General features: G+C 35.3%; 2 protein-coding genes across 2 annotated transcripts; both read left to right on the top strand.

The window, feature by feature from the left end:
* The first annotated feature begins 3,968 nt into the window (after positions 1-3,968).
* Positions 3,969-4,415, top strand: LOC145620098 (RING-H2 finger protein ATL79-like). The gene has a single exon (XM_081674744.1). It carries the CDS (start codon positions 3,969-3,971, stop codon positions 4,413-4,415), a length of 447 nt encoding a protein of 148 aa, XP_081530870.1.
* Positions 4,416-9,295: 4,880 nt separating this feature from the next.
* Positions 9,296-13,793, top strand: LOC145620537 (AP-1 complex subunit sigma-2). The gene is made up of 7 exons (XM_081675226.1): positions 9,296-9,457; positions 9,925-10,011; positions 10,109-10,200; positions 12,982-13,090; positions 13,189-13,224; positions 13,314-13,400; positions 13,476-13,793. The coding sequence occupies exons 1-7, from the start codon at positions 9,455-9,457 to the stop codon at positions 13,545-13,547; spliced, it is 486 nt and encodes a 161-aa protein (XP_081531352.1). The 5' UTR covers positions 9,296-9,454; the 3' UTR covers positions 13,548-13,793.
* Positions 13,794-14,209: the final 416 nt, after the last annotated feature.

Here is a 14,209-nt window from a genome sequence, read left to right as displayed (position 1 = left end):
ATGTTTGAAACGAGAAGGCATCCTATTAATTTTGGCTCTCACACCCATCTGTCTAGGAATTTTTTAAGACTGCAGAAGATCTTTGTGATTTGGTCGGTCTTTATTTTAAGGCATCCTTATAGTTTAAGTTAGTCTCAAGTTGAAGGAAAATGGTATTATTTTTCCAAGGGGTCGTGGCTGGGCGGTTTTATGCTCAGGTCTCTCAATTTAATGAATGAACATTAGTATTATTCCTAAGGTGTTACCACCCATTAATATTAGTTTATCCCTAATGATTCTCCAAGATATTAGTATACTTTAATCAGCTGTTAGCGCAGAGATAATGACTTTTGTATTGAAGTAGGCACGTCCATAATTAGCGTGCGAAAGTACCATAATTTATGTTAACAACTAACTAGTAGATTCCCTATCACAATGGCAGCAGAAATTCTTTAACCCGCTGACTGTATGGATGACGCATTGACGCAGTTCATCCATTTAATCACCTGACCCTCAGAACTCCCCCCCTGCTTAGGAAGGTGAAGAGATATTATAAGCCACCACCACGTTTACTAGTCACTCTTGTTTTTCTAATTCTGCCGTTTTAGCTGCCCTGTTCATTACTTGATTATAATTTTGAATTTTCTTTTACTACTGCAGTTCAGCTCTGAAAGTCTGAATATCTATATACTGTAACATACATTCATGCTATGATCTTAAGGGTAACCCAGCACCAAGATACACGTAAACATCGTATCCATAGGTATTTGTGTCACTGCTCTTATAGGTCAATGAGGTGCTACATGCCTCTTTGATATGAACATCATCATGTATAAGATAATCTATAATAGAGTTTTCTTTGCCATTCTGTGTCACATGAAACCAAGAATGGGGGAAGGGGGGCTGCTTTCTATAGTAACGTCGTCGTAACCTTGGGGATTTTTCTCCCCAGGAGTGAATTTGAAGCATATCAAATTGACTTCCTGTTATACAATTCATTACAGCTAAAAAATTGATGGTTTATCACTATATCAAAGTAGGTGATGAGGGCTATGTATATATTATTATCTAGAAACTTAGGTGCACCATGCATATTCCTTGTCATTTGAGTTTTGACCTATTATTTTTTATTTAAAAAATATATATTTGAAGTTACCTGTTTGTTGCCTACATTTTTATGTCAACTACTTGTAATAATTTTTTATGCTAAGAAAAGGGACCAGAAAAGGAAAGAAGAGAGACTATTTCTTACTTCTTGATATATGCACATATATATTATAGTACTTAGTATATTGTATTGCATGCTAGCGTGTTGTAGGCTTGTAGCTGCATTTGTAATTAACTGCCTTTCACACTATTTGGCCATCTAAATAAATAAATAAATAAATATTGTTGTGGCTGCATTTATAATTAAACACCTTTCTAAACCCCCCCCCCCCCCCCCCCCCCCAAATAAAAAAAAAGGATTTATAATATTTGGTTTCTTTAACGTGACTTTAGTTTCCAAAATTTCCTAGGATTTATATCATTTTAGGGTAAAGAATGGTCCCAACTTTGGATGTAGTGGTTGGGCGAGAGTAAGTTATAATCAGGTCATGTCATTCATAGTTCCGAGAATCCCAACTAACAATAATCGGCACACATGATACTTCATCTTCAAAATCATTGATAGTTTAAGGTGTCATTGTGGTGACTTATTATTGTGCTATCAGAGAGTCCATACCCCTCAGGGATTTGAAGCTAAGAATTTAGTCATGGATTTTGTAATTTTGAATTATTTAAAGTTGTCTTTTGAAGAATCTTTCCACCAAGTCTTTGGTGGCCTCCAATTGGTAAGAGCCGCTAGGATAAGTTTGAGAAAAAAAAAAGTTTGAGGTTGTCAAGAATCTAGGTCTACATCGTACAAATTAAACGGGTTATAATTTTGTATTTTAACATCACTAACCTTCACAGTTCACACTATTTGTGCAATGTGGATTTCAATAAAACATAATTGTTATCGATAATATATCATGGTCATTGGCACAAAAAAAAAGTCACACGAACATTCAAGAGACGGAATTGTACATATTTTTTGACCAAAATCACAGGATTTCACTTCAATTCGATACTAGAGTTGCATTTCAATGTTATCTTTCAAAATATCCAAAAAGCATATCGATGTAAGTTAGACCTAAGTAACTAATTAATTATTTTGCCATCTTATTATAGGATAAATGATTGATTGCTTATCATCAAAATGTCCAGCAATCAGTAGATAATGACTTGCTCTGATCTTGTTTATGGTAGTAGTTAACTTATTAGTTAATATTTGTAATGATAGGCTCAAAATTATGAGCATTATCTCCATCAGAAGCCATGTTCACCACTTGTGTAGCAAAATTTGAGATTATTAGAACATTGCCAATCATATTGATCTCTTATATTTTCATTAATAAACTAATCCAAGTTGCAAGAGTTTCTGGTCAGTTTTTAATATATACCATGTTCTTTGCTGATGAGTTGACATATAATGGAATATGGTTGCTCCACTACATCTACTTGACTAGTTGGTCACTGAAGCCTTTTAATTGACCGAAAAATTCCATCCTTTTCACCTTAAATAGATAAGTTTTGGGTCTAATTTACCTGAACAAGTAAGTTTAGTTTACTACTAGATCAAATAGACTTTCTCTCTAGGGCTTGCCCCTCTCGTTCAAACACCCCCCCCCCCCAAAAAAAAAGGTTACGAGTCTTATGCCTACTAACAAGTTGTATGGAAAAACTACGCCTTTTGGGGGGTATTGTAAGCAATGAATGTTGATTGCGATTCTGATAAATGATAAAAATCAATGAACACAAAGTCTTCAAAATTAAAGATGTAGATTTAATTCGATCTCAAGTCTTAAATTCTTAATCACTATATCCTAATACTTCAACATGACCGACTATATTAATTGGCATTTAGAAAATCTGTACTAACCATATTCCAATATTCAGTAAGAACATGCTACATGCATACATTTTAGTATGTAGTTGCATCATATCAGCCCACATTTTAGGGTCTGTTCTCATTGACTGAACTCAACTGAACTGAACTCAGCTGAACTGAAATGAACTGAACTCAGCTGAACTGAAATGAACTGAACTTAGCTGAACTTAACTGAACTGAATATTTTATAAGAGAAGGAAATTAGGAGCTGAACTGAATTGAGCTGAACTGAACTGAATTTCAACGTAAGAGAACAAGCCCTTAGTATGTAGTTGTATCATATTCCAATAACTTCTGTTAAGAACTTTATTAAAATAAATAATTAAAGATAATAAGTTGGTGAAAATATGATGGTCAGGTTAGGTCTAGTCTAATTCTTTCTCATAAATCTCATTAATTCCATTCCCAAATTTCAGGGACTTAGATTAATTGACACATATTTTGATGACTAACGCATTACATAAATGGAAATTAAATCCTCATGTTTAACACCTCTATTTTTAGTAAGTAAAAGTAGTGGAAAACTGACAATAATGACTACTGTTAGAATCTTCCACTTTTAGTTAATTACCCTCTTAATCACAGTGATTAATAGTACTAAGAAGTTTGTGGGGTCGGCGCCGGCCCCGGATCCTCCGGACGGATTCAAGACTTTCAAGACGACCCGTTTAATAAAAAATGCTAACCCCATATGACATTGACATGAGGCTACAAGTCTACATTTTCAAACCTTATAATATACAATTATTAATTATATATAATAATAGTCTTCTCATCACCCCAAAAAGTCAGAACTCACTTGCTAATTAAGATACTAATTATATCTTAATACTAAGCTAACCCTCTATATAAACCCCTATCTTCCTAGCTTTTCCATAATCATTCATACAAATCAATATCATATCATCCTCATTATCTAAATATTTTCCAAAGCCACTACAAAAACCTACCAAAAAATCTTACAAGTATTTCATATCATTAATCAAAAATGATTTGTCTTTATGAGTCAAAATTATGCATGGCTACCCTTGTTTTCTACACTTGTATATACATCCCTTACTCACAAGCTAAACAAGCTCTCCTTAACATCTTAGGGTTTTTCTTTTGCCTACATCAACACACCCTAGAGTGCTCGGACCATGCACCGGGTGTTGATTCTATGGAAACATGCTCGATCGATCTTCCAATGAGCCAATATAGAGATTTGAAGATCAATGGTTGCAATAGTGAAGTGATCATAGATGGAGATTGCGACGATGAAGCATGTTCGGTTTGTTTGGTTGAGTTTGAGAGTGAAGATTTTGTGAGCAAGCTTTCTAAATGTGGCCATATTTTTCATATGGCATGCATTGAGAAATGGGTAGAAAGGAACCAATTTACATGTCCTCTTTGTAGGTCTTCTTTCTTGAATATGCATGGAAGCAAATCCCATGCCACATGCAATAGTATTCTTTCTTGCTTTTGAATACTAGCTAGATTATACCCAAAAAGAAAAAATAAAAAAGGAAAGAAAAACTACCCCGGCCCTTTTATTTTTTTTTCTTATAGGTATATTAGATTGAGTATGTAATTAGATCAACACAATTTGTGTAATTCATTCAATTCATTTATTAATTAATTATTATGTAATAAAACAAATTGATTATATATGCATGATGTTGACCTTATTTTTAAAAATTGAATAGAATATATCAATGATGGATACATATTTGAAATATTCTTAATTTCCTAGTTATCTTTAAAATAAACTCACCAAAAATATGAATTTTAAGCAATGTAATTGCTCATATATATAAAATTTAAAACTGAAAAATTAAAAATACTGCCAAACTTATGTGAAAGTCAAAGGCCTAAGACATCATGATCCCATCATCAATTCATCATCTTTCCTAAACATAGATTGATTCTTCATTTTCCTCCCTATTTTTTTATTTAAAGTAATAATTTGACTTGGGTACTAATTTTTTTTAGCATAAATGTCAACAAGAGAAACCATATCAAGCTAAGCAAAGAAATAGAGTAGGTACCACATGCTAAAAATTAGTGAAACATTTCTATGTTTAATTCATGATAAGTAGATGGCACATGCAAGAGTTAAATACCTTTTTATGTTTCATCCATGATGATATTTTTGTGTTTTATGCCACCACATGGCATGATGCATGATAATAATGCAGATTATACTCACCAATAATTCATTTATAAGATCTTAGAAAATTTGTTGCAATCCATCCACTCTTATACTTAATTGAGTTGAATAATAATTAGGAAGTCAACTTCCATGTGTTCGCTAGAATAATTAATATAATACTTGTAAAACGGAAGAGATTAATAGTTTATGTGATGAGGATAGAGATAATGATATTACAAATATCAAACACACAGTAATGATACAATTACTTATTTTTAAACGTTCAAGAGAATGCTTTATCAATGACAAAGGAAGCCTATGTTTACAAACCCTTCAAAAATTATGGCATTAAGCCTAGCCGACATTTCATATGTTTGAATCCATTCATAAAATATTCCTTCTTTAATTAATGTAATAATGTAAAACCCTCACTATCAAGTGTGAGGATGAGAGAATTTTAAGATTTAGGAACGCATTGAAAGTAATTCTAGTAACTAAAGTTTGCATGACTCTATAGCCTATAATCCACACTTTTTGAGGAAATTTTGAGATTTTAGGGCCTGGTGGCAAAAAATGTTGAGACACTAAGGGATATATCTTGAGGTCATATAATGCCGTTTGAAACCATATATGATCATCATATGTTGTCATAAACGTACGTGGTAAGTCGGAGTTTATACTGTGAACGGGTAAAATGACCGTTTAAAGGCATATGGGATGTTTTCACCGACCCAAATTGGACTCCCGGAGGATAGAGACCATGGTAAACATCTCGCCAATATTTATTTCCGGACGAAAAGAGGTCAAAATATTACAAAATTGAAGGCTAAAATCTACGCTTTTCGAGTAAAGTTTGAGGTTTCGGGGCCCGTAGCGAAAAGCCTTGAAACCCTAAGGGGTACATCTCGAAGCTATATAATGCCGTTTGAAGCCATATATGATCATTATATGTCGTCATAAACGTTCATGGTAGGCTTGAGTTTACGAAATCATTTCAAGTTGTAACAGGTAAAATGACCGTTTAAGGGCATATAGGATGGTTTCACCAACCCAATTTGACTCCCGGAGGAGAGTATTAGGGACCATGATAAACATCTCGACAATTTTTATTTCCGGTCGAAAAAGGTCAAAAAATTACAAAATTAAAGGCTATAATCCACGTTTTTAAAGGAAATTTCGAGGTTTCGGGGCCCGGTGGCGAACAACATTGAGACCCTAAGGGATACATCTCGGTGTCATATAATGCCGTTTTAAGCCATATTTGATCATTATATGTTGTCATAAACGTACGTGATAGGCTTGAGTTTACGAAATCAATGCAAGTTGTGAACGGGTAAAATGACCGTTTAAGGGCATATTGGACGGTTCCACCGACCCAATTGGACTCCCGGAGGATATAAGGGACCATGGTAAACATCTCTGCAATTTTTATTTCCGGGTGAAAAAAGGTAAAAAAAAAAATTACAAAATTGAATGCTATATAATCCACGCTTTTTAAGGAAAATTTGAGGTTTCGGAGCACGGTGGCGTAAAGCCTTGAAACCCAAAGAGATACATCTCGGGGTCATATAATGCCGTTTGAAACCATATATGATCATTGTATGTTGTCATAAACGAACGTGGTAGGCTTGAGTTTACGAAATCACTACAAGTTGTGAACGGGTAAAATGACCGTTTAAGGGCATATTGGATGGTTCCACCGACCCAATTTGACTCCCGGAGGATATTAGGGACCATGGTAAACATCTCGGCAATTTTTTTTTCGGGCGATAAAAAGATCAAAAATTACAAAATTGAAGGCTATAATCCACGCTTTTTGAGGAAATTTGAGGTTTCGAGGCCCGGTTGCGAAAAGCCTTAAAACCCTAAGGGATACATCTCGGGGTCATATATTTTCATTTGAAACGACATATGATCATTATATGTTGTCATAAACGTCTGTGGTAGGCTTGAATTTACGAAATCACTTCAAGTTGTGATTGGGTAAAATGACCGTTTAAGCAAATATTAGATAGTTCCAATGACCGAATTTGCCTCCTGGAGAATATTAGGGATCATGGTAAACATCTCGGCAATTTTTATTTCCGGGTGAAAAAAGGTAAAAAAAAAAAAAAAAACAAAAAATTGTAGGCTATAATCCATGCTTTTTGAGAAATTTTGAGGTTTTGAGGCCCGGTGGTGATAAGCCTTGAAACCCACAGGGATACATCCCGGGGTCATATAATGCCGTTTGAAACCATACATGATCATTATATGTTGTCATAAACGTCCGTGGTACGCTTGAGTTTACGGAATCACTTCAAGTTGTTAACGGGTAAAATGACCATTTAAGGCCATATTGGATGGTTCCACTGACCCAATTTGACTTCCAGAGGATATTAGGGACCATGTTAAACATCTCGACAATTTTTATTTTCGGGCGAAAAAGGGTTAAAAATTATTAATTTGAAGGCTATAATCCACGCTTTTTGAGGAAATTTTGAGGTTTCGGGGTACGGTGGCGAAAGGCCTTGAAACTCTAAGGGATAAATCTCGAGGTCATATAATGTCGTTTGAAATCATATATGATCATTATATGTTGTGATAAACGTCCGTGGTAGGATTGAATTTACAAAATCACTGCAAGTTGTGAACGGGTAAAATGACCGTTTAAGGGCATATTAGATGGTTCCACAGACCCAATTGGAATCTTGGAGGGTATTAGGGACCACGGTAAACATCTAGACAATTTTTATTTTCGGGGGAAAAAGGTCAAAAAAAATTACAAAATTAAAAGCTACAATCCACGCTTTTTGAGTAAATTGTAAGGTTTTGAGGCCGGTGGCGAAAAGCCTTGACACTATAAGGGATACATCTCGGGGTCATATAGTTACGATTGAAACCACATAAGATTATTATATGTTGTCATAAACGTCCATGGTAGACTTTAGTTTACGAAATCATTTCAAGTTGTGAACGGGTAAAATGACCGTTTAAGGGCATATCGGATGGTTCCACCAACCCAATTGGACTCTTGGAGGGTGTTAGGGACCATGGTAAACATCTCAGCAATATTTTTTACCGGGCGAAAAAAGTTCAAAAAATAACAAAATTGAAGGCTATAATCCACGCTTTTTAAAGAAATTTTGAGGTTTTGGGGCCCGGTGGCGAAAAGTGGCAAAATTAAAGGCTATAATGCACCCCATTGTTCGAGTACAGGCTGGGCTTAAATCATTGTCGGTTAAGGTAGGGTCCTCGAGTCGGGTCAGTTTTTGACAGCTTTAGGGTCTTAACACTTTTCGCCACCGGACCCCGAAACCTCAATAATTCTTCAAGAATTGCGGATTATCAATTTTGTAATTTTTTGACCTTTTTTCATCCGGAAATAAAAATTTCCGACATGTTTACCATTGTCCCAAATACCTTCTGAGAGTTTAATTGGGTGGGCGGAAACATCCAATTTGCCTTTAAATGGTCATTTTACCCTTTTTTCGTACATGCCTCTTATGTTGGCTATAAGTTTTCACGGGACCTTTGCGTCGCCGGATAATGGTCATATATGGGTCCACACAATATTATATGATCCCGGGATTCATCCCGTAGTATTCCGTGAAATTCCAACACCAACTACCGACAGGCCAACACCTTCTAAATCGCTCCAATTTCGTGTTATTATAGTCCATACTTTACATTCATCTACAAAGTCACAACATACCAAAATAGAACTCTACTCCGGATCATCTCGTAATTAGGCCAATACAATTAGCTAACATCGTAGATAAAGTCAATATCACACTCTTGGTTTTCGAGTGATACATTAGCACAAATCCATTATTATATTGGCCAAAAATCAATTCATAAAAATTATACTTCGTATTCTTTTTATTTTTATTTTTATTTTTTTATTTATTTTTTTTTTATTGCTGTCTCTTTAGGTAAGAGCACACGTTTCTATTCGAGCTCGTTTAATAGAAGTTTCTTAAACTAAGTGATTAGCTATATGACACAAAAAGAACTTAAAGGCCCTATGTTAATTACCCTAAATACAAATTAACATTTTGCCTAAGATAAATTTACTAGAATGTAGGTAGAATTAAAGAACAAAATTATTAATTCATCCATTTGTGTTCTCAAAGTGTATTGACACTATAATAGTGATTTTGCGGACTAATTGCATACGAAATAATTGGTAAGAAACTAAGAATGATAGAGATAGACCGATAAGAGTCATAATGCAATGAACTAACCCAAACATTGTAAAACTTGACTCACTAACTTTAGAACCCCGATTTGTGAATTGTGACCCGACTGCGCATTTGCCACCTCCGAGGCTCCGAACACTTGCTTCTCTCTCGTCTTCCTCGTTCATCAGCTGCTACCATCTTCTGGTAAAAATGGTACTTGTTCTTCTTCTCTCATTCTTTTTGAGGTTTTTCGAACGATTTTTATACTTTTGAATCGATTTATTCGATCTAATTTTCTCTGTGATAGATTTATAGAATCGAAACTTAGAAACTATTTTGATCTTGAAATTGTTGTGTATCCTGTTGTTTTTCCTGCTTTCTCATCGAAAGATTGCTCAATTGTGCTGTAATTTTTGTTGAATTGTGATTAATGATTAGTAGTTATTTTGCCCTAATTTCGTGATTTACTTTGATCCTGATCGTGTTCGTCAATTTTGCGGAATTGTTATCATGATATTTTATAATGTAGTTGTTTAGCTGGAAAAGTGCTGATTTTTGACTCGTAATTGATTGATTTTAAACTAAATGTTACGGATTTGAGATTAATTGATTGATACATTGTGCAAAATATTGGGTATTTTGCACCATTTTGATATGAAATGTTGAAATGTGATTTCCAGATTCAGTTCGTGGTTCTTATTAATCGACAAGGGAAAGTGAGGTTGACGAAATGGTATTCACCTTATGCTCAGAAGGAAAGAACAAAGGTGCAAATTCAATAATTTTGCTGGTTATACTAATGTTGTTGCATCATTAGTTTCATTCTTTTGATTTTGTGACGAGAAATTCCAATTTATTTTGAAGATTGTTCGCGAACTGAGTGGATTGGTTCTTTCTCGGGGTCCAAAGCTCTGTAACTTTGTAGATTGGAAAGGTTTAAAGGTCGTTTACAGAAGGTATTGTTTATGCTTAGGTTTGGCCTTGCATTCATTGAAATGATCATGCTATGTGAGTATGTGCTGTACTATTCACTTATTCAGTAATTTCTGCTAAATGTGGGTTCAATTTTGATCTAGTTATGATGTTTATTATGCTGAAATTTATAAATGTAACTTCACCTGGTGAGATTCATTTGCAGTATTACCAAAATTAATTGATTAATCATGCTTGGCAGATATTACTACTGAGTCCTGACATGCAACATGTTGAAATTAATCATACTTGGCAATCTTTTATACGATATAACCATTTTATGGTTGCTTAAGAGTTGGAGAGTTATTCTTGGTGGAGAGTTATAAGGGTGTAGGAATTGGTCAGCTGTTAATTTGACTGGCATAAGTAATTAGAACCAAGAATAACCATCTGGCCTATGAAAATAGGTGAAGCAGTGAGAGTATGTCCTCTAATTATTTGGGACTTATAGGCTATAGCTTGTAAAAGTTTAATTATTTGTGAGACTCCAATCAAAAGTAGATAAAGCACTTCAATAATGTTATCTTACTAATTATTTATTAACTTTTTTTATTTCAACAAGAAGGATCTGTTCAACCATGTCCAATGGCTAGGAGATTAGGGTCAAAGATATGCTTAATTATTTTAGGAAAATTTAACATAAACGGACAAACCTTTGGGCGGTTCTCCCATATTGGACTAACCTTTAAATCTGCCCATATTAGACACAAATTTGTATTTTTTTCTCCCATATTAAACCAAGATGACTTATGACTTGAACAACCGGTCATTATTTTATTTTCTTTTTATTTTCTCATTTAATTATCTTTTTAAATTAAAAAGCTAAAAAAAAAAACAAAACAAAACAAAACAAAAAATTAACTCAAACCACCGCAGCCCTCCTTCCCAACCCACTGCCAGTCACTCCCCCCTCCATACCCCTGCCAGCGTCTGGCGCTCAGCCCACCCCAAGCGCCGATGACCCTACCCCCCTCCCTTTCATCCTCTTCCTCCACCCGAAATCGCTAAAACCACCCTAAATGGATGATTTGTGATCTGCTAGGTTTTGTGATTAAAGGGAGGTTATGGTTTGGTACAATTGACGCGTGGCAGCCAGGTGAAGTTGGATGTGGGCTGATAGGTGATGCGGGTTGATATGGTGGCCGGATTTGTGTTAGTGAGGGTGAAGTGCAGCGTTTGGTGGCTGATTTTGATGAAGTAAAAATTGAAGGTGAGAGGTAGGACAGTTGGGGCGGTGGTGTTAGGTGGTTGGTGCGGGCTGCTTTGTTTAGGTGTGTGGAGTGCAGCTCTGCAGGGAGCAGGGGATCGGAGTTGCGTGGGTTTTTAGTGTGTTGAGGTGCTGCTTACGGTGGGTTGGTATGGTGGTTTCGATGTTTTGGGTGGGTTTGTTTGGTGGTTTGGTTGGTAGGTATGGTGATTTCGGTGGTTTTGGATGTTGGTATGGTGGTTTATGTGGTGGTTGTTGCTAGTGGTGTACATAGGTGGTGGTGTAGTGGGTGGAAGTGGTGGCTGTGAAGATTAAGGTGTAGGTGGCGATAATTCCGGTGGCGTTGAAGGTCGCCGACGCCGAGGGAATTGGTTGGCCGCTGGTAGGGGAAGAGGGCTGACTGTGGTGGGAAAGGGTGGTTTTGTTTTTATTTCTTTTTTTTTTTTTTTTTTTTTTTTTGTAAAAATTATCAAAATTTAAAAAAAAAAATTAATAAACTGACCAATGATTTAATGACAAGTGGAATTTTACCTGGTATAACAGGTAAGGTAATCTGTTTGGTCTATTTTGGGAGAAAAGTGTTAAACTTGTGTCTAATATGGGCAGATTTAAAGGTTAGTCCAATATGGGAGAACCGCCCAAAGGTTTGTTTGTTTATGTTAAATTTTCCATTTTTTTTTATTCTAAACTGAATTTTTATTTACAGCCCTGCCAATCCTGCCATTTGATGTCTTTGTTTGAGCAGCTTCTTCCACATTATTTCTAGGGGAGTAGTCCTTGTTAAGAGTCATTTGAAACCCTCAGGCTCATAACAGCCATCATTACCTTTTCATCAAGCTCTTGAGTCATAATATAAAAGACAAGTCCACCCCTTTCTTTCTTCTACTCAAATTGCTACTACTCTACTATTTTATTGTAAGGTGACTAGGAATTTAGAGCTTGGCCAGCTTGCTGAAGGGACAGGTTTGTATTTTCGCTGCAGTGGCCTTTCCCTCACACTATTATGTTAACTGAAGAGCTTTTTAGAATTTAATAGGATACTACTGTCAGCGACTTTTTATTTTTTTTAGATGGCTCAAGTAGCCTTTTATGCTATATCTCTTTCTAAGAATTTGGCTAATGTTTGGTGAAAGTACCCCCATATATGCAAATTGTAGTATATTCTATCCGGTTGCTTATGCATTTTTAATAAAGTTTCTGCTGTAGTTGATGTATAAGCTTGTGTTTTATATTGTTGAGTTGTTGCCTCTTATCATACAAGATTTTATGTACCATACAGTTCTCTTGATCTCAAAATGAAGACATTTAATGTTAAAATTTTCAAAAAGTTGCTCAATATCTACCCACTCTTGGCATTATGCCATTATGTGACATCCTTTAGTTTTTTTTTTTTTTTTTTTCTAAAAAATTTTCGGCTTCTTATAAACCTTCTTATTTTTTTAACCTCATTCTGGATTCTGGTTTGAATTATTTCTGCTATTTTTCATGATTTCTTCTTATTTCTGAGCCTCATAATGGATTCTGGACTCGTGTTTTCATACATTGATAACCCATGCAGGTATGCAAGTTTGTATTTCTGCATGTGCATTGATCAAAATGATAACGAACTAGAGGTTCTTGAAATTATCCATCACTTTGTTGAAATTCTGGACCGCTATTTTGGAAGTGTGAGTTATATGCCTCAACTGTTAGTAGCCCTCTGGTGGTTTCTTTTCTCATTTTGGTATAAGTTCTAAGTCTAAAGAATATTTAAACTCCTTTGCAGGTCTGTGAATTGGATTTGATCTTCAACTTTCACAAGGTAAGAGTATGCCTTGCGCAATATGACGTTTTACAATCTTTTCTGTTAGAATTTTCTTTCTTATATGTTGTCTGGTATGGTTATGATAGGCATATTACATACTTGACGAGATTTTGATTGCTGGTGAGTTGCAAGAATCTAGCAAGAAAACAGTTGCCCGCCTGATTGCCGCACAGGTGCAATATCTACTTGAATGTTTTATGTACTCAATGATGTATGTGTCAACTAACATTGGGGATGTGGTTTTGTAGGATTCACTGGTTGAGGCTGCAAAAGAGCAAGAAAGCTCTATCAGTAATATTATTGCACAGGCCACAAAGTAGGCTGCTGTCACCCGCTGAGTGTCATATTCGATGATCACCTCTATACCTGGCCAAGTTCTAGTGAAGTTGTAATCAATTTTTTTAATGAAAATATCTTCTCCTTATAGTGTATTGTTGCGGTCAACAAAAGTACTACATTGTCTAGATGGTTCTTGTTATAAAATTTGTATCCACTGTATTTCGTTTTTTGTTTTAAATGTTCTTATACAGGTGTTTTTGTTACTGTATTGTTATTTTCATCTATTATATACTGCACAATTTTTTCGGGATCAGTACTTTAGAGAGTGTTGCCCATTTGAGGTTTCAGCTTGACTTGCTGTGTTTATCTTCACTTAACTCTGTGAGAGTAATGTTTCCGGCCTATGTTGGTGTGAGGACCGAGATGTCCTGTGTGGGTTCTTTTATCACGTACACGATGAAGTTTACTATGGAGTACTAGGCAGTTGATTGCAAAATCCCATAAGCATTCACTTTTCTATTTTTGTATACTTTGTTACCAGTCTTACCTACATAGATGGTGCAATGTAACTTGATTAAAAATACTTTGTCCTGTTTTATTTGTTCTCTTTAAAACGCAAAGAATTCTAAAATGGAGAGATCAGATCCTATTACTACGTATGTGTTTACGCGTAGCAAGCTTAAGTTGTTCATAGACAAAAGTT

The sequence above is a fragment of the Chenopodium album genome, chromosome 27, assembly GCF_948465745.1.
Source record: "Chenopodium album chromosome 27, dcCheAlbu1.1, whole genome shotgun sequence".
In the NCBI taxonomy this organism is placed as follows: Eukaryota; Viridiplantae; Streptophyta; class Magnoliopsida; order Caryophyllales; family Amaranthaceae; genus Chenopodium; species Chenopodium album.
Note: the sequence above shows the minus strand (reverse complement) of the source record. Positions and strands in the feature narration are given on the sequence as shown.

Coding starts and splice junctions, on each gene's coding strand:
- LOC145620537 (XM_081675226.1), top strand. Junction 10,201..12,981: donor TTAAAGGTCGTTTACAGAAG/GTATTGTTTATG, acceptor TAACCCATGCAG/GTATGCAAGTTTGTATTTCT. Junction 13,225..13,313: donor TGATCTTCAACTTTCACAAG/GTAAGAGTATGC, acceptor TGGTTATGATAG/GCATATTACATACTTGACGA.
- LOC145620098 (XM_081674744.1), top strand. CDS start 3,969: ATGGCTACCCTTGTTTTCTACACTTGTATATACATCCCTTACTCACAA.